The following is a 22,145-nucleotide window of genomic DNA, read 5'->3' on the forward strand; positions in this document are numbered from 1 at the left end:
AAGGATTTTGAAACCATCCTTCTTAGTGTTCAGAGATTAAAATCTATACTTACATAATACTCAATGTGTGTGTGTGTGTGTGTGTGTGTGTGTGTGTGTGTGTGTGTGTGTGTGTGTGTGTGTGTGTGTGTGTGTGTGTGTGTGTGTGTGTGTGTGTGTGTGTGTGTGTGTGTGTGTGTGTGTGTGTGTGTGTGTGTGTGTGTGTGTGTGTGTGTGTGTGTGTGTGTGTGTGTGTGTGTGTGTGTGTGTGTGTGTGTGTGTGTGTGTGTGTGTGTGTGTGTGTTTTGGCGCCCTACAGGCCAGATCGTTCGACCTACAGCTACCAAATTTCACACATGCATACATTGGAGGTCGGGAATGTGCACCTGGGGTCCCTGTTTTTGGATTTTTAATTAGTTTTTAATTAATAATTAAAATTCTAACTTTCACGCCAAAAAAATCTGTTTATTTCCCCACGGCCAAATGAGTAAGGCTTCATATTTTTCCCACGCTAATGAGGATAGGCTTAAGATATTTTCGGCCGATTATTTCAAACGATTCTGCTTATTTTCTTAATGTTTGATGCATTTAAAATTAAACATTGTTAATTAATCGATCTTCCAGATTCATTCTGAAGTACTTTTGAATTAAAATAAAAGAGAATAAAGGAAATTAAAAATTTCTAATCTGCAAAACATTACCCCAATTGGCGTAGAAAATTCACACGCTTGCGTTAACGTAATTGGCGTTGAATATTCACGCATGCGCATTGTGTTCTGATTGTTGACAAATCTATTTTCAAAGGATACGGACTATCTACTCTATTTTCAATGGTTTTGAAGGCTTTACATATTTCCGACGGATTATTTCAAACGATTCTGTTTATTTTCTTAGAGCTTCATGCATTATAAACCAAACATTGTCAATTAATTGATCTATTCATGATGAATCTGAGAAAATTTTATGGAAAACTTCTTGATATATTACATAAATTAAGAAAGATATTCTTTAGTACCCATAAGGTTTAAATACTCTGCGACTCTGTTTTCAGTACTCTTATTTTTAAAAAAATCCTTCGTTTTAGTAAAAAATGTTCTTATATTAATTATAATTTAACCTTTTCCAATTTAATTTAAAGCATAAATTCTACTGGAGCTAACAGAAAATTAGAGAGAGATACATATTACGTTATGTATCTCTCTCTAATTTACGAAAGCCTTTATAATATTATGAATGAATTATATGACTATCAAAATTTGAAACTTTAAACTATTTTAATGAAGAAGCTATTAAAATAGGAGTTACATAAAATAATTCATTATTAAAATTTTAACGAGCATTAAGATTGGCGAACCGGCTGGTCGCCAAAGGCGGTTAGTATTGAATAAAAGCAAATTCTTTGCAAGTAGCAATATCATTTTATTCTACAGTTATATATTTCTTAAGATTCTAATATTAATTACAATAGAGATTCGAATAATGGCGGAAAATTTATGTTCAGTAAAATACAACTCATATCATTATCTAAAATAAATATAATGGATAAAGTAATCCACTCATAAGCTTTAAGTGATAAAATGTTTGTTACAATATATATATATTAAAATTAACTTAATAGTCGAAAATTATCGGTATATACATAGATATTCCATGAATATTTATTTTGAGATTTCCAAGAAATTATGCTAATTATTCTAAAGGTATAATCCAGAAAGCGTTTAAATAAAACATGAACTTTCCCAATTATTGAATAAATAGACGATTTCGATGAATCCCATAGTAAGAAGCATAAGTTAAATGTAAGCTTTGCATAATACTTATGAATCTTTTTGATATCAGGATATCGATACTCATGATTTAGTATCGATTAATCATCTGCAGTTTAATTACCCCAATATAATTTAGTTTTAAGTATGAGATGTTTCTGTGATCGTAATTTATAAAGGAAGTACTCTATTAGCGCAAAATACCCAAAGATTTTGTTATGATATCCAGCCGATATTGGATGGCATTAGGAATGTCAGATAACATCGTGTAGATATCGTACATTATCTTGTACCAATGGCAGGCGTAATTTAGGTTTATTTAATAAACCACATAAATTAAGTCATTTTTTCTATGAAAGCAAATTTAATAAAATAGAGCAAATTAAATTATTATTTAATTATTTTTGGTGATTTACTACAAAGATCAACGACTTTTCTGCATGCTACTGCATCTGAAATGTTTATTAATTTTTGCAATGTTTTTTCTGGAGAAAAATTTCATTTTTTTTTCTTTATGAGATGATGGAATACATGATTTATCGGGTAACGTTTGTGAAATATGAATAAAAACTGAAGATTTGATCAGAAAAAAAAAACTGTGTTGTATCACAAGGAGCTACTTTATTTAGCAAAGAGATTGTGAGAATTTTGGCACATATCCAGGGCGAAAGGACTGAAAAAAACTGGGTTCATAAGGGAGAAATTAAGCAAAGAAGTAAACCCATTTTGTTAATTAAATATCGATAATTAAATCTCGCATTTATTTCTTGCCAGAAGTTCTGTATTAGAGTATCCATAGCCCCCTGATATTTCTAAACATTGAATTTTGGGTCCATGAATTTTTCTTTGATGATCAACTTAGGATTGCAAACGCCAGATAATGATCTAAGATTTCTAATAATCTTTCCAACAAAATGTAATCCCTGATGAATACGCTTCATTGACATAGTTTGGCACAGGCATAGATGGTTATGATAATCCAACAATGAAATGAAAAACTAGAGAATGAAAAAAAAACATTTTTAAAAAAAATACTTGTTATTACTACGGTAAAGGGCCACATTGTTAGATAAAGAGGTTATTTAGTGTTATGAACATATATCACCAGATTATAGCGTGAAAAATTAATTGAGGGACAAGTATCATTTGATGTTATCTTGCCGAAATATTCTTGAACAATTTTAGAGGCTGTCATTTTAGCAGGTAAAAACTCATGCATCTAAAAAGGTGTAAAAAACTGCAACTCTAATTGTAGGTTTTGATTAATTATAATATTTGATTTCAAACTTTCAAATCAAATTGTTTCAAAAATCATCATATAATGTAGATTTATCTCTTTTCCAACCAGCGATACTCTAAATATTTTCACGACATCTTCAAGTTATTATATGACCTGCAGAATATGAAATAATATTATGAGAATATTGCATGATATATTTCACTAACAAAGCAGTTTTCGTAAGTAAAGGTATTAAAAGAAACGCCTCGATCTCCCATCTTAGGGACTCAATATTTGTATAAGTCACTTTTTAAATAAAATATAAAAGAGAAGAACAAACAATGTCATGTCACTCTTGCTAAGCCATTGATGACGATTTGCAATCAAAATTTCATATTATGTGCGCCTAGGCAATTACCTTCGCTACACTGTATTCGCTTATGCTTTAAATAACTTATAATAGGTAATTACGTTAAAAAATCGATTTTTTTTAAAAAAATTAAGACATTTTTCTTTTTAGTATTCTTAATGTTTGAACAAGTTTCTATATAAAATCATCAGAATCTTGTCAACTTTTAGGGCAGTTTCACTGATTTTTATATTTACATTTACATATGTTTTAATGTTATCTTACATCTTCAGATGTTTTTCAAAAATAGAAGATTATACAATTTTCTTACGAAACACCCCATAAATTAAAATCTAACGCATAATTTTTATTAAGATTTGGTATAATAATTTCTTAACATATTCTGCAGTTCCTGAACTGAAAAATAAAAATATAAATATTTTATATATTTTTTTTTAAATATATACAACGTGAAAAAAATTGAAAAATTTCTTTTATTTATTAGTCGAACCTCAATAATTAAAACTGGAAAGAAATACAGCTCATTTTTTAGTTGTGGAACTAAATAATATACACCTTTAGCTATTTGCAAAATTTTAAGCAAAACATTTGATAAACCTCTAAAATAAAAGAGTTTTGCTTTATACCTCCTTTTAGCTAAAAAAAGACACTTTTCCACTTCTTTTTAATCTTTTGCCACGTAACTGCTATATTTTGGTTTCATAGATGTTTTTTGAATCTGTATTATGCAAATATACAAAAATGGAACTATCTTTGAACGTTTTTCAAAAAATTCATCTCGTACCGTTATCATATACCTTAACACGAAATCTGTTAATTATATAAACATTTCTGAAAAAAAAGATAAAATACCTGACTATACCTAGTCAATTTGGTCTAAAAGAAGTCATTTGCTCTAAAAGAATACCTAGTCAATTTGCTCTAAAAGCTCAATAAAAGATTAGGGCAAAATACAAAATAGTTTTTAAATAAATTGGATGTCTTAGTTCAATTTCTAAGCATAATTTACTCGATTTTTCACCGAAGTAAAAAAAAAAAATCTGTCCTTAAGTTAACATTTCCTTTTATAGTTCCAGCTTTTTAGTCTCATTATGTTTCTTTTTGAGATTTCCATAAATTTTTAATACTACATTTATTCATTGTTTTGTATTCAAACATCAATGTATTTTTTCTTTACAGATCTTTCAAATAAATTGTGGATTCATGGACCATCGGAAGCTCCAAGAGGGAGCACTGTGACTCTGAGTTGCGAAACAGATGTTAGCAATCCTAAGTCGGAGCTGTCCTGGACAGTCGATGGGGAACCAGTCGAAACGGCGGAGGAAAACGTGCGGGAAACAACTGATGGGTGGATCACGACGAGCAACATCACCATCATTCTCAACAGGCAGGTAAATTCATCAATTCACGCTTCCCACATAAAAACAAATAGGTTCCCAGTGCATTCAGTGATGCATAAATAACATGTTCATTGTTGTGTTTTTGGAAGTTTCAGAAACTTGTTCACTTGGCGTTTCTTAAAAGAAACACAATCATATAATGGATGAAATTATATATATATATATATATATATATATATATATATATATATATATATATATATATATATATATATATATATATATATATAAATGTGTTGTGATTTTATGACAAGAATACTGATACAAGTTCCTTGATATTTTCAAAAGTACACAACAAAAAGTGCATTTTTTATTTTGATTAGATCGTCTTCAAATCATTTTGAATTTTATTATAGCATGCCACTGCTTTGTGAACTGGATATGTGAGAAATATTATAGCCTCAAACATAATTTACTGAAAATAACAATTTATTTATAAGATTCATTCCTTTTGATTAAGAAAAATAAATATTTTTTGCGAGATTTTGTCTTTAAAAAATAATTTTGAAAAAAAATTTAGATGTAAAACTTCGCACATTCAACATCGTATTGAATGAATTCAACCAATAAAAAGAAATTCATTTAAAAGCATATTTACATCTGGCAAAATTTTACTTGCCTGTTTCTCTAAAACAAAGAGAAAAAAAATTAAAATTAAAAATAATTTTTTAAAACACAATTTGAAAATTTCAAATATATTCTTAATTAAAAATAGAACATATTACGCTCGTTAAATGAAATATGGAGTTCATAGCATGGTTGGGGGTATCGTTTTACCTTAATGGGAAATATACAATGCTTTGGTTAGATGTTAAATTGAAAACCTAATACTGAAAGCTTCTTTTGTTAGAACAACTACTGCTTTAAAAGTAGTTAAAGATATTTCAAAATGTCGCGAGGATTATATTTTCTACAAAACCTTAAGAATGTCTGTATTTCAGTGCATTTATTCATATAATAAGTTATAATTGAAAAAATAGCTAATAATGGAGAAATGAAATTTTCGCAAAAGAATTGATCATTGTAGAATCAACCACCAGAACCTAAGTTAATTCAGTTCTTGACATTACAGTTCTAAAATTAATAATAGTTTTGACTATTAAGCTTCAGTCAACAGTTTATAAAATTTGTTTTAGTTTATAACTTTTGCTTGTTTTTTCTTTCTTCTGTGTTGTTCAAATATTAATATTTTAAATGATTAAGAAATAAATTTTCAAAAACCTTCCCACCCATCAAGGTTTCACTTTTAGTAAGGTACGGTATTTTCAATCCTAAAGTTCCCAGTCATCTCTACTCTCTTTGCGTTGACTGCCCTTAATGCTTTCTAATTCCTTCTTTCAATGGCAAGAGATGAAGCTCTTTATGAGAAGCTGTTGCAATTCTATTTGCTTCTGTCTTTTCAGGGAAAATAAAAAAAAAAAAAAAAATAAATAAAGAGCCAATAGATGGAAAGTGCATTGCTGTTCCATAGTGTATCATATCTTTGATAAGTTAGTCCTACATGGCTATTTTGCTAGGCATGAAACGAAAGAAACCTTTGTCGTGATTTTGTGCTAAGGGTGGTCAACGTTCAAGCAGGTGACTCTGGGTATATAAGGCCCATCTACCACGAAGATTAATATTGTGATTGGGAACTTTCAGAGCAGTTAACTGCCTTACTGTGTTGAGGTCGCATGGTGAGTGAAGACATTTTAGACCCAAATACTATTGTTCCTTTGCATAGAATCTTTTAACAATTTCTTTGCGTGCAAAATTTAAATTTGGAAAAAGGCAATATCAGATGTATGAGCAAAATTGTTAGAGTTTTGATTCTTTCAGTACATACTCCTAAAATTTCCTTCTCTTTTAAAACTAACTCCTTTTATAAAGAAACAATAAGAATTAATAAACTGTCAAAATCAATTAAAAAGAAATTTTGACGATTTAATTGAAACCATACATGTTTATAGACTAAATCCTTTCATTTTGTTAAAAAAAAATAAAGGAATGTTAAGTGGGTCATTTCCAATCAAAATTCTATTCTGTTCATGGTGTTATATCCGAAATTTTATTTCTACAATCATCAGAAACTGACTTTTTAAGGAACTGGCAGATCAAACTGTCATTCTTGTGAAAAAATCAATGCTAAAAAGAGTAAAGAATATCACCCATTCATGCATATAATTTTTTAATTGAATTGAACTTTTTAAATCAATCAAAACTGAATATTAATTGACTGTATATCACCTTAAATTAAAAAGCCAATGATATGTTGAAATGCCCATATTTTATCATTCAAAGACTGCCTTCTCTGTTGCCTGAGATAAGCACCGAAAATATATTCTTCTCTAGACTACCAATAGACCAAAATAGACAAAATGTCCGCTGATGAACTAAGCGAATTTTGGGCAATATGGGGAAATATAGATAATTCTCTTAACTTTATAACTAACTGATTTAGTATCTCCGTATTTTACCACATTGTGTTTAAATCTAATATCGATTACATTTCGTTTACTTTTCTATGGTTCTAAAAAATAAATAGAAATTTTTATATGCAACATGCTTTTAAATTATGTTATTATATACTTGGCGTAGTATGATCGAAAATTTTTTATTCCACAATTAAACTCCACTTAATGAATCAATCAATTTATCTTAGAAATTTTCTTTCAACTTTTTAATAACATAAGCCATTAGTTTGTTCCATGAGCACTTAGATGGCACATTTCTAGGAGACATTTATTGTCATTAATTCGTTGTAATAAAAAAGTATTTTGTTATATATGCTAAACTTATATAATAATATATTATGAGATTTAGAATAATCTAGGAAGCAGAATAATAAGTCTATAAGACACGTAATAAAAATCAATTTGTAATGTTATATTAAATGGAAAGAGAATGGAAAAATGGTGTTGATAAAGGCACTTAACTTTGAAAAAATGGCAATAATTTATTTTAATTTCAGAATTAACTAATATATTCACATATTTAAATGTTTAAAAATACTTGTGAATTTTATGCAACATGTTCCCAAAGAATATTTAATTCAATTCTTAGCTTATCAGATATTTTATTTTGTCAAATATTTTTTGAATGCAATATTATACGTATTAGCTAGTCAAGAAAGCTTTCATGCTAATGATGATACAAATGGCAGCATTAAAAATACAAATATCATCATACATTCTGTTCCAACTACACAATGTAACAAAGCAATTAGTTTTAATTGTTTAAAAGTTTCCTAATTAGCGAATGGTCGCTTAAAATAAACTGATTACAGGCTTAATGGATTGCTTACTTAAATGGTAAAGAGAATTAATGTATTTTCCTTTTGTTTTCTAAATAAAGAGAATAAAACTAGCTTTCTGGTTTCAGAACTTCATTCATAAATGTCCTTTCAAATTCTAAAGAAATATATTGTATCAATTTTTTATAACTATTCAGCAAAATTCAATTAATGGTACCGAGCAGTGCCTTACGTTGGAAATATTTTGATGTGTAAAGGACTTTTCACGCTTTTATAAACCATTACAAGAGGTTCAAATGAATTATTTTTCAAATTTTCTTACAAAGGTGATAATAAATTTAAAAAAATAGCATGGCAATTGTGGAAAATACAATTTTTTAGATGAAAAGAATTTTTAGGAAAATAATCAAAATTTACCTTAGATATGCAATTATAAACTAGGATAAAGACACATATTTTAATTTAAAATTTATGTTTATTATAAGTTTTTGAGCATCATATAAAATTTCTTTTTTAATCGATAAATTCCAGAAATTCAAAGCAATTCCTTCATCATAAAAATCATGAATATTAGGTAGCATACAAACACGTTTGGCAATTTTACTATATATAAAGAAAAAAAAACACCTTCCTTGTAGTTGTACATGCTTCTAACAGGTAATATAGCGATTTACAAAGAGAAAATTTTAATGCTTAGCTCTTTATAATAAATGTGTATAGTTCCTTAGAATGAGTCATCATTGCATTTTGATCTGTCAACCAGTCTTAAAAATATTTTCCGATTAAAATTTTTTTTTATGATTGTCAATCCACATTTGTAGCATTATTCTTATAATACACTCATGTCCATAAATTTAGGATAATTCAGAGTCACGCGGAAGTCGAACTCTAAAATACATATATCACTCGTAAAATGACTACACACATCTTCAAAAATCATATGTAAATTGTAAGAAGCCACCAGATGACGCCGATAGTACGTCACAATGACGAGAGTGGTATATAAGGAATCCATGCAAGGAAGTAAAATTGTTCGCAGGCGCTTTATAAGACTTTCAGTGCAATAACTGTATAGTTATGACGCTAAGGACGCATTTGGATGATTATTTAAGTGGTAGAATTATCGGCCGTCTGGAATGTGGGCTTACTAAGTTGGAAGCATTCGAAGAATCGTCAAGAGTGTCATCTCCAGGCTTTGGCAACGATCCTAAGATGATGGTAATGTGAGTAGACGTTACAGCACAGGCCACCCCCAAGTTAAAACGCCGAATGAGGACCGGTATTTGGCAGTTACTGCCAAAAAAATTAGACGGAGCACAACATCAGACCTGTCTCGTCAGCTCTTTTAAGCCACTTACGACAGTTTCAAGGCAGACAGCGTACATACACTTAGGGAAGATTGTTCAATACGCACTTAGGCCTGCCAGATGTGTTCCACTTACTGCAACTGCCTGTCGCTTGCGGTTACTCTGAAATATAGAGCATGTATTGTGGGCATCGCAACAGTGGGTTTGTGTGATGTTTTCCAACGAATCCAGGTTTAGCCTGCAGTCTGATTTAAGTCGGATTTTCATATGGAGAGTGCCAGGTAACCGTTACCACAAAGACAACATCACTGAACGATGCCGTTACGGTGGTACAGGATTGCTCGTTTGGAGTGGAATTTTTCTGGATTCCAGAACTGACCTGCATGTTTAAATTGGAACCATGACAGTCCAAGTACATATTAAATTTTAATGCATATTTTTTAATTGAATTTTGATAGAATAATTTCTCAATATCTTATGCGGTTCAGGAATTACAATATAAAAATAATATGCATTTTTAAAATTTTTTTAAAAAAAAGCACATTTATGCATTTTATTTGTATTTCTTAAAAGGAAAAAAAATTGAAAATGTCATTTATTTGTTATTTGAACCGTAGTAATAGGATACCGTAGTAATTGGATAGGACGTTTTTACTTATTCTGAGCTATTTCTAAGTTCAAAAATAAAGTAATTCATCTTTATGAACTGTCTTCAGAATAAATCATAGGCCGAACTTCTAAATAAAATGTCTTCTTTTATGCAACTTTTTACCCAAAAATATCGCATTTATTTCAATTTTCAAAATGCTGTTGGTTTTTCAATATATACATACATATATTTTACTTCAAAGGCGTTTTTCAATTTATTTTATGTAAATTAAAAAAAATGAGTATTTTATACCATTTTCAAAATATTCCTTCCGAAAATCTAACCACAAATCTTAAAGTATTGAAAAGAATTATATTTTTTCAATAATGTTGCATGTTGATAGCTTATTTTTTATCTCGGAAGGTATTTATACATCTTAATCATTTTCATGAGTAATCCTACAAAGAAAGAAGTATTTGACACAAAAAATAAATGCAAATATACTGTTCAGAAGCATAATGGTTTGATTAATCTTGAATACTAGCTAATTGCGTTTCTAAAGGCAAAAATTCATCTGTAATAATGTAAAGACATAGACGGAACTCTATTGAAAAGCTGAAAAAAAAAAATACTGAAATACGAGAAAGGTAATGGAAATAGTAATAAAAAAAAATGAACCATAGGTATAAATATACAAAACAAAATTAATAATAATAACATTAGCAACAATTTCTGTTGCCGAAAATATTTAATCTCAGTAAAATATTCTCAGTAAATATTCGAATGTGTGTTTCTAAGTTCTGAATAACATCAGTCGCAAGCATGTTTTTTTATTGTATTTCAGAACAGAATAATACATTTCATACAATAATTTATCCAGAAAATGATTAAGTCTTATTTGTGAAATAACCAGCCTGACCAGCTAGCTCCTGACATAAAAAATAAAGAAAAATTTTAGAATAATTTATTTAAAAATGAATTTCATGTGCATCCAAAAATTGCTTAGAATATAATTTCAAGGAATTTTTTTGAATATCTTGAAACTACTAAATTCCTGCTCCTTAACAGTTTAGACAGGATATTTATTTTCGTATGCTCCTATTTATTGTACTGCAATGAAATTTGAATTTTTATTTTTTCGCTTTCTCTTTTACGCTCATGATTATTTTATATGCAATAATATTCGTTTCTACATAATTCACCCAGTTATGACGAATTATTTATATTTTTTTTCAATTTCTCATTTATTTTTAACTTCTACTTTAAATATGATTAGCAAATGTCTGGACATTAAAATTAAATCTGTAAATAACTCGATATTTAAAACAGCATAACTACATCAACTTTTTAAAACCTATAAAAATTATTCATTTAGTAAACGAATTTGTATTTCTAACTTCATATTAGCAAGATAATGTTTGCAAATTTGCTCAATAATTTCAACTAGTTATTAATTCCAGTAAGCATCATGCAACATCCGATGCTAAACCGTCATGAAATCTTCAGCACAGGCCTTGAGGCATTTTGCTATCAATTTTGACTGTTACTTCTTCGGTATGCCGGAGTTCACTAATAAAGTAATTTTCAAAATTTCGATTAGATTCTTAACGGCAACCAACAAGTATTAAAACATTTCTTTAATAATTGGGGATTATTATTGCATCAAAATTATTTTATACCGGATTAAATTTCAAAATTACACTTTTCAGTTACACTAATCCTATTTTGATATATATTGTTTTATATAGAATTTATAATAATACTTTAAAACATTTTAGTTGCTGATATCATTAAATGTGCTTCTTTTATGCATTTTGTTGTTACAATGTGAGAGCATATTTTAGAAATAGAATAACGATATGCAATTCAGACATTAAAATATTGTCGTGCTAAAATGTTCTAGGCTTTTTTTTTTAATTCTAGGAAAGGATGGAACAAAATTTTCCAAATTATATTTATTTCTTTTTTTATTTGATGGAAACATAAAACTAGTATTTAGTTTTAAAGAGAGTAAAATGTTGCATAATAAATGATAGTTTCAAATTTATTTATCTACAAAATAGTTGTTTGAGAAAAATATTATTTTAAATCAACTACGGAATAGACTATATAAAAAATACACAATTGATTATATACTATATTCAAATATTATTCAAGAATTTCAACAGCTAGTTCATAAAATTTAAAAATACTATTGAAACTTTTGGGAAATTCTAAAATTCAAAGCTCTAAAAAATGTATATTTTGTATAAAGGAAATAATTTTTCATCTAGCAGCATAGTAATTTCATGCTTAACTTTTCCGTGAATTTCTGGAAAATATCACTCGTAAATTCCAGGGTTTTGTTTATTGTCAGCAAACAATGTCATTACTTTTCAATTTATTCAGGAATATAGTTGAATGGCGAAGATGAACTTTTGATGACTTGCTCTCTAGACGACAGAATATCGTAAATCTATTTCCAAAGAAAGCTTAAAAGCGAGCTCTTTAAAAAAAAGAAGCAGTATTGTGAGTGTTCAGAAATTTAATTTGATTTATCGATCGAAACTTCAAAGAACTGCTGTTGTATCTTCTCCTTCTTGGGTTTGGGTGTGAAACTATGCAGGAGTTGGAAAAATGTAATTTAAAATGCTTCGCTTCTTGACTGTAAATGCACTTCGGCGATTTTTTTTTAAGCCGACAGTCACGTAATGCAAATTCTTAGAATATTTTTCAGCAGAAACACTTCTTTCATGATGATAGATGTAATATGCTATATTGTCTTTGTTGAGTGTTATCCACTGCTGTGGTACACTTTTAAATATTGATAGTGGAATGTATAATTATTTTAGACTAAGCCATGCATTATTTAAAGATGTATATTTTTGAAAAGAAATGTTTCTTTAGTAAATATTTGAAGATGAAATATGATGCCTGCCTTAAATTGTATCCATTGTGATGATATATTTTTAAATAGTCATATTCCGAAATGCATATCCATTATTTTTTATACTAAATACAGCAGATAATATATGGCAATGCATATAAAGTATACCATAGGTTGCAGAATACAATCAAAATATTCAATTTTAATTTTAAAAAAATCTTCAAATTGGTCATTTTATGCTCGGAAAAAGAATTGTATTTATTTCTGTATTTGAATACCATATATATCAATATATACAATAAAATATTTTAATAAATCTAGCATTCTATTATTAAAATTGTTGCTTTATTACACTTTGTATGAAATATGTCTGCGGAACGTTTGTCAATCCCTTCATGAATATATGATCTGATTTATTCAAAAATAAAATGAGTTTGATAAGTGATAAAGCAATTATATAGAAGATGAAATATAATACTTTCTTTGAGTTGCACCATTTGGAAGGTGTACTTTTATATAGCTATATTTTGAAATGCTTATGAACACTTTTTTTTGTTAAAAAGAAAATATAATACATTATACTTTTTTTATTTTTTTCTATACACGAAGAATGTAATCTTTTGTTTAATTGCATCAAATATTTTGATAAATCTCTATATTTTACATCATTTACACTCTTCAAAATATACATATTAACATCTGTCTCTACAAGCACGTCTCAATAAAAGCGAAATTCTGGAAAAATTAAACAATTTTTCAATTTAATTTTGAGTGATATCTGCCAAAGGAAAATCTGTAAGTTCATCTTTGCACACATAAGAAAATTTACTGAAAAATAAGATAGGCAAATAAGATATGGTACATCGCTTTATTTCTTAACTTGTATATTTTTTTAAACTATGGAATGCTGATCAATTCGTTCATAAACTAATGTATTCATGGGTGTACTATGGCAGTAATTGAAGTTTGTAATAAAACTAACTAAATAAATTTTGATTTATGATTTGTGCCTAAAAAAAGTCTCTAATTGTTAACAAAATTTTGCGCATGTGAATACATTAAATAAAAAAAATAGTCAAAATAAATTAAATTCGGTATAAAATCTTGACACTAAAGCTGTCCTTAGATTTGTACTATATTTTGACCCGACCAATAAATGAAAATGCAAAATGAATATTTGATTGAATAGACTCTCACCATATTAGGAAACTAAACACAAATCACGCCATATTAAGTAATTATATAAAACAGACGAAAGAAAAACATTTTCATTTTTATTTTCCATTCTTAATGGCTGCATATTTTTAGATAATTATGCCAGTATAATATGCTTCAGTGGAAGCATTAATTTATAATCAATGAATTAATGCAAACAGTTCTGTTATTAAATACATTTAGTTACAAATATGTACAGATCTCATAAACTTTCATATTAGATAAAGAAGAACTTTAGAAAGTCTATAAAGTTATTCTTCATCAGAAATGTGTCATCAGCAAATATGATAAATAAAAAAAAAATGCACTCTAAGTTTAAATACTCTGCAAATAGATATAAAATAATGAACATTCATTAAAAGATTTGAATTTGAAGAATTCCATACATCGAAAATAAACTTTGTTGCGCTTTTATTTTCGTGTTACTGAGATGTAATAAACAAAATTTATAATAATACATTCTAATATTTAAATAATAAATCAACAGTATGCTAGTCAAATGAATATTCTGTTTCAAATAATAGTTACTTTGAAAAATACTAGAATTCCCAAATAGATAAATTGAATCAATTGAAACTATAAATTATATTTCTCTACGACATTATGTTTTATAGATAATGCTTTTTTTAGACAAAAGAAGCAAATAGATAAGAACAATTGTATTTTCTTTGTTCTGTTTACTGTATAAAATTATATTTTATTTACATTATTGATAGATGCGATCTACTTCTACATTATAGATAGACGCAATAGACATCATAACTATTTAATAAAAGACTAATTTTTTAAAAAAAATAAAATATTTTTTTACAGCATTGTAACTGTTGATAGTGAGCAAGTTTTATAGAAAGTTTTCATCTGCTATTGATAATAAATAACTTTATCTGTATAGAATAAATTCAATGTCGTTCTAAAATTAAATGTCCAGAATATCCAGCATCAATATATTCATTCATATTGATAATAATAATCTCCATACCAACATTTAACTAATAGATATTACACCTCAGCTTGCGTTTGCATCTACAGTATGCTAAGAGAGCTGAGTTGAGATTGATGCTGGCGATAAGCACGTCGCTAACAGTATTAACACAAGACAAAGTTCCTTCAGAATTCCGAATAGCTTGCGTATTGCCCTGCAGTCGTCAACGTAATTCTGAGACTTCGCAGATTAGCTAAGTTCAGATTTATCTCCGAAGGCCAATGTCAGGAACATTTAGGATAGATTCGTTCTATTGAGAATTTAACAAGACAGTGGGCATTCACTGTTTGATCTATCTTCACCTGCGCGTACTATTGAGTTTTAGTGTTTACTGCTATGTATTAATAACTTTTTATATACATTTAAAAGAAATATGTGAAGTAAAAAATTATTTTCCTAAATTGGAAGGGATTAAATTGTAATATTTAATTTTGATAAATCTTTTAACTGAAATTAAGAGTGATTTTTCCCATTTTACCTCTTTATATATTGCTTATTTTTGAAGAGAATATTTAATATTTTCAAGTTTTTAGACCAATAAAAAAAAGTTTCCGTCAGAATGGACTGTGTTAAAGATAACACATTATGATGGGCTGAAAATTTTAAGCATTTTTCGCTAATTAAAAAATACATCTCTTATGGTTTACCTTTAAATGCCTTTTCATATTAGGAAAGGAAAATAAATTTTGAACTGAATATATAAACAAATTCAATTCTCAACGCAGAAAAATATCGCTATCTACAGACTTACAATACTAAACATGTATAATCAAATTGCCTGATTTTGAAGATATTCGTTTTGGAGAACATATTTCTTTTTAAATAAATGACGAAACACAAAAACGTCACTATAAAATTCTAGCAGAAAACAATAAATTACGCAAAAAATTTAATTTTATGAAATGGAGGTTTAATTCAAATATAAATACCAAAATCCAAGAAATTATTGTTTTGGAGAAGCTGGTTCCTTTCCTGAAAAAATAAATTTGTGCAAAAGTTTTAACAACATGGAGCTAGAAAATCAATTAAAAATTGACCTATGTAGCTTCATCAATTATAGAATATACAGAAAAAGTTGAATATTAATATCAATTTACAATAATGCATATTTTTGGGCTGAAAATTTTTTTAGAAAAATATACCTTTTATAAAATTTTAAGCAATGCCGTATTTTTATTTATCACATTTTCTTCTAATTTGAAACATTTTTTTAAAAAAATTCAACTTCCTATTTGTTTTTTTCTAAAATTAACGTGTTTAGAAATTTAAATAATTCAAGAAAAATAGTAAAAAAAAAAGTTGTAAAAACATTTGTCTTACAATCAATGATCCTCATGAATCGCAGAAAAAGAAAAAAAAAATTAGTTTATTTTTTGTGTTTTAAAATGAAAAAACGTAAAATATTGTAACTTCTTCTAAAATTAGAAAAATCTCCGGTTGATAAATTTTTTAACGAATGGAATTTTGTTGAAAAGAATCTCTAGACTTGAAAGTTTATTTCATTGCGCCTTAAGAGACAAAGTTATAAAGACACGATTTTTTTACATAACACATTTACTTCTTTCAAAATTCTTTTGTTTTGGAGCCACAGCGTTCTACAAGAAGGGTGGAAGATTTGTTTGGTAAGATATTCAAAATATTTTTTTTAAACCACAAAAATATAGGAAGAAAATTATGACATGAGATTTGTTGGAATTATATTTTCTCGGGATTATTTTCCCTATGAGAAATGTTTTAAAGAATAGAGTGAATCTGTTTTTCCATTAAAGAAACTTGCACTCTAGTTGTTGCCATGTTAATTTAGATACTTATTAAATAAGAAAATCTTCTTTTCAGAACAAAAATGAACTCAATAAAAATTACTTTCCCCTACAAATATTAATTATATAAATCAATCTTTAAATTCATCTAATTCGAATGGACAAAAATGTCAGATGGTGGATTGCAATATTTAAATTATTTCAAAAGGAAAACAAATGTTTGTTTTGCATTGTGTATCGGTGATTCCTTTAAATTGTGAAGCATCAAATCCAAGCTGTTTTATTTGCTTTACATATGTTCTCTTCTTTTATATCTTAGCTTTTCTTATGAAAAAAATTGCGGTGTTTTATTTTCACTTCTTTATTCGTCTTTTAAACTACAGAGATATTCTGTCTGATTACCTTCTTCATTATCTTTTAAAAATTGAATATATATATATATATATATATATATATATATATTTGATGAAAAGAAAAGATGTTTGAATTTCAGGACAGCAATGTATTTATTGTTGGAATTTAAAAAAATAAATATTTAAGAAAAAGGCCAAAATTCAGATAAAAATTGTCCAACGACTATTCTGAAGTCGTTAAAGTTTATTTTTGCATAGTAGTATTTTTTTATATTTTTGCATGGCTTTTAATTGATTAAAAATCTAATTAAAATTTCAAAAAAATCGACTTCGCATTCATGCCCATCACTATTTCAGAAGCAAGTCAAGCGGACTGAGCTGTTTAGTTTTAGCACATATTCTTCTTTATTATTAATGATGATGAATATGTTTCTTTGTAATCAAATCATTGGAGCCAAATAAATTTTTTTTGTTTCTAAATAACTTTTCTCTATCTCAGATTATTCGGTCTCAAGATAGTCGAACAGATATTTCACAAGTTACTATGCATGATAATAAGGTTCAGAGATCAAAGCATATTGAAGAAATTTACTTTTTAATTCTTAGAAATTACTTTGCTACTCAGACATTTAATCAAAATTGATTTGAAGGTAGCTTAATTTATTTTGAATATTTTTTTCTGAATGGTATAAATTGTTTTTTTTTTATTGTTCGTATAAGAGTCCTACGCAGAAATCCAGATTCTGTCAAAAACACGGAAACGTATACGGACAAAATAATGCAAGTTCAAGTCGCATCAATTGAAGATTTTATAGCTAAAAATTAGAAAGCAGTTGTTGTTTTTATAAATAATATCTCTGCTGTCATCTTTGACAGTTGAACAATGCTTTGGCTAACGTCATATCTTCTGATAAATAATTGACCTTCTATATCTAGTTATCCAAGTTATTCTTTCCAAAAAATTCTTACTCCACTTAAATACGTCTACACATTGGTCAGATAGAGTATTTAGTGGAAGGTAAAAAAATAACCAATAAATTACTGAAATTTTCTTTTATTTAAAGGAAATTTATTTCTAAAGCATATTAGGGTAGCAGAGAATCATAAAAAATATAATTTTCGAAGGAAAGAAATCTAGATATTTGCATACTGTTCTTAGATGCTCAAGATTTAAATGCGTTTCATAAAGAAGTTTCCTAATTATTAATTAGCATTATAATCAGATGTGTGCTCATTCTGTTTTTAAAACTTCTGTTGCAGAGTTTTTTCATAAATTTCTTTAGCAATTCCATCATTTATTGCAATTGCAGCAATTCCATCATATATTGCACATCATACACTTATTTTAAATTATAAAAAACTTGAATTATGTGAGTAAGCTCCAATTTTATGTCATTTTGTTTATTTATTGTGTTAAAATCAGAGTGGATAATTAAAATAAATCATAATTGAATATATAAATAATTTGTCATAATTGAATACATAAATATTTTATTGCCCGATCAGTTATTATATTGAATACGTAATTGCAAAATTAAAAATTGTTTTATCATATTTAGACACTTCAAGCATAAAAAAATGAGCCAACAAACTCAGAAGAAAGAAGATAGTTGTTATATTTCATAGTATTCATGAAATAAATACACGAATATTTAAATATTTATTTTTGTATTTAATTTTCCAGATAAAGAAACATGATCCGTTATATCGGTTCTGGAAGTAATGAAAGACATTTGAAGATTTTAAAAAATATATTTCATTTTTTTAATCAGTTGAAAGTACTTTCAAGTATAAAGTTGTATTATCTTCATTTTACAATTTTAGTTTAGTATTTCACCTTCTACATTAATTTAGCATTCTACATTTAGAAAATGGTGCATTCATTCTTTAAGTGTTTTTATTTTGATATAGAGACAACTTTCAAAACAGCAGAAATTCCAGATGAATATATTGGAATGGAATAAGAATTATCACGAATAATTATTTTACAAAATAATTATGTTTTATTAAAAACTTTACTTAATGAATTAATCCATACATATGTAATGGACACTATATTAATTTTGAATTCCACTTCTCGTCAGACAGAAAAATGAGGCTGAAAATATATATAGTAATATATATAACTTCAGCTTGCAGTATATATAGCTGTCAGCTTGCAATAAGATGACAAGAACATTTGAGTTTTCCCTATAACTACAACATAAAATAAAATAATTCATTATCTTGACAAATGATTATTTGAAAAAAGAGCAGACTTTTAAAGGTTTAGAATACTCATTTTCAATGGTATACGATTAAAGATATATCTTAGATTATTTGGCTACAAAATAAATCTTTTAAAAATAATAATAACACTAATATAAGCCAACCCATAATGATTTTTGAGCATGATTTAGGAATATTAATATTTAAAGTCTTAACTATTCAAATTGCCAGAATAACTTGAAAATCTTAGATACTAAGTTCTATCCAGCTCGATCCAACTTAATTCCTTAATTACCATCAGCCATCAACACTGAGCCATCAAAACTTTTAGGTAGGATTAGACCAGGAGAGAGCGCAGGCCTAGATAAGGATCATTCATAAAAATTTAATCGTCCTCGAGGATTTACTACCTTCAACGCGCGACGGAATAAAAGCCATAAACGGAGAGATAAAAGATTCTTTAGTATATATCTTGGTCAACTTCGGCCATTTCCTCCGCGAAATCAAAATACGCCAGGGAATCGCCAAAACATTCCCCGGTGGAACCTTAAATTCATGAATTCAGATGATTGTTCCCAGTTGATCGATTGTTTCCGTTCCTATCACCGGATGCGAACAGTTTTCAGAACTTTAATCTTTGAAAGGATTGCAAGATAAAAGAACATAAAGTAATGGCTTCTGTATCCTTAGACGGGAGATAAATTGCACAGGTTTTTACGTGAAGACAGCTCGAAAAGAAATCATATCGATTCTTTTGAGCACAGATCTTACAAGGAAAACCCTGAAGGACGTTTTATCGAGGAGGAAATATTCTTTTTCTCAGAAAGCACAGATCTTAAGGAAACGTAATTGTATCCTTGTTCTATGAAAAGAAATCCTTCACCAGGGATGTTCCTCAAGTTGGATGGACAGGATAAACGTGGGAGTTCTGCAGAACAAGGAATACTTCTTAAGAAGTTCGATTAGAGTTTCCCAATTACAGAAACTTTCTTTTATTTTCGGCATCATTTCTATTTGAAGTTTTCAAAAAGCCAAACTTTTCAGTAAATTTAGGAAAGTTAATATTTTTGTTTGGATTGTGTGATTAAGGTTTGAATTTTTTAATAATTAATCAAGTTAGACTTGCAGAATATTACAGAGATCGATTTCTTTTAGCTTTATGCCTATGTTGTGTATTTTAAAGTCAATGAGGTAAAATTGTTTATTCTTGAGCTAAAATTGCAGCTTTCTATAAGAATATCATGAAACAGAATGGAAATTGTGCAAATAACGTTTAAGTTTCTAAACAATTAATCAAATTAGATTTTCAAAATATTGCGGAATTAGATTCTTTTTAATATCAAGTCTCTGTCGTGTATTTTAAAATCATTGAGATAAAAATATTAATTGTAGAATTAAAATTGCAGCTTTCTATAAAAACAGCATGATGCTGAATGGAAATTTAATTTTCATATAATTGGAGATCACATTGTTACATTTTTTGGCACTTTTATTAGTATAAAATTCTCAACAGTAATTTTACGATATTCTTCATGCTATTGGCCGGCATTCAGAATATCGAATAATATTGTAGAGATAGTTTCATATGATTTTTTTATTAATTCATTGATGAATAATAATGATTATCAGAATAATTAATTATATTGTAATTACGAAATTTATTTATTGCAATTTTTTTTAATTATGGTACGAATGACATCATGTATGTTATCTTTCTACATAGATTGTGATATATCAATGTATTATAAGTTAGTTAGAATTAACATATATTATTTTTTTGACTTTCTCGATTTCAATATTTTAACATTTTCTTCTTTGTGCTAAAATATATGTCATTTATCAATAACTACTTCCTCATTCATTTATTACCGAATTCATTACAGAATGTAAAGTTTTTTTTTCATGTATTTGCGTCAAAATACTAATATCATATTTTTTTTTTCTTTTAGAACTGCACTTCTATATATAACAAGGTTTTAAATTTAGTCTGTATCTATAAAGTCGAAAAAAATTTAAGTGAATGTTTGCTAATATTACCTTTTAAATATGCAGGATATTCTCTTAAACTAATTATTTAGAATGTCTTATTAAATATTTAAATATAAGTCGTGAAGTTTTGAAATGTTTTAGTTGATTTAGCACCGCCTACTTTTCTGAATAAATAAGATTACATAATTGCGACTTATAAACAAACAGCTATCATAAATTAAAAAATGCAACAGCTCTAATTATCATCTTTAAACTCAAATATCATTTGTATGTTTTTAAAACTAAATTAATTTTACTTCTAATCTAAATTATTATATTTCCCCTTAAAATGCAATTTCAACTTCGGCATATTTAGGAATCATGTACTCGAATACCCAATTCCGCTTCAGACATTAAATGACATTATAGACTTTTGTCCTCTTTCAAAAGAAATATAATTGAATACAATATTTATCCTTCCAAATATCTTAGTAATAACTTTTATATTGCATAAAATCCTTTTATGCAATATTTACCCCGATCTACTTAATGAATGTGAGCTACGAAATATTTTGATTAAGAAAACACGCTTTGGAAACACCCACGGCAGAATATCCGGATCCGATGTTGACATGATAAATATTTATTCTGCAATTTTAATACGATCCCAGCTGCAGAAAATAAATATTTCGGATAAAGCTTTTCTTTATTCTCCTCTCTAACTTTAAAAATTCAGCAAAAGTTTCGTTCCGGTACATTTATCCTCGCGTGTTCTTTTATTTATACTTCATAGTTATCCTGTTTGAATATTGATTTTGTTCTTGTACTTTGTAGGAGCCGGATATGAAACTATTTTCCTGCTATGCGAAGAACCCGCATGTGAGTGGTACAGCGTCGACAACGCACAAACTTCGGGTCGTGTGTGAGTATA

At 27.8% G+C, this 22,145-nt stretch overlaps 1 protein-coding gene across 1 annotated transcript in view; it reads left to right on the forward strand.

Moving 5' to 3' along the window:
• Positions 1-22,145, forward strand: part of LOC129966074 (nephrin-like) — a 679,668-nt gene that overhangs the window by 333,883 nt on the left and 323,640 nt on the right. The window contains exons 8-9 of the mRNA XM_056080443.1: positions 4,514-4,725; positions 22,049-22,136. Of these exons, the coding sequence (XP_055936418.1) occupies positions 4,514-4,725; positions 22,049-22,136 (300 nt within the window). The remainder of the gene's footprint in view (positions 1-4,513; positions 4,726-22,048; positions 22,137-22,145) is intronic.

Source organism: Argiope bruennichi, chromosome 4, assembly GCF_947563725.1.
Source record: "Argiope bruennichi chromosome 4, qqArgBrue1.1, whole genome shotgun sequence".
NCBI classification, from domain to species: Eukaryota; Metazoa; Arthropoda; class Arachnida; order Araneae; family Araneidae; genus Argiope; species Argiope bruennichi.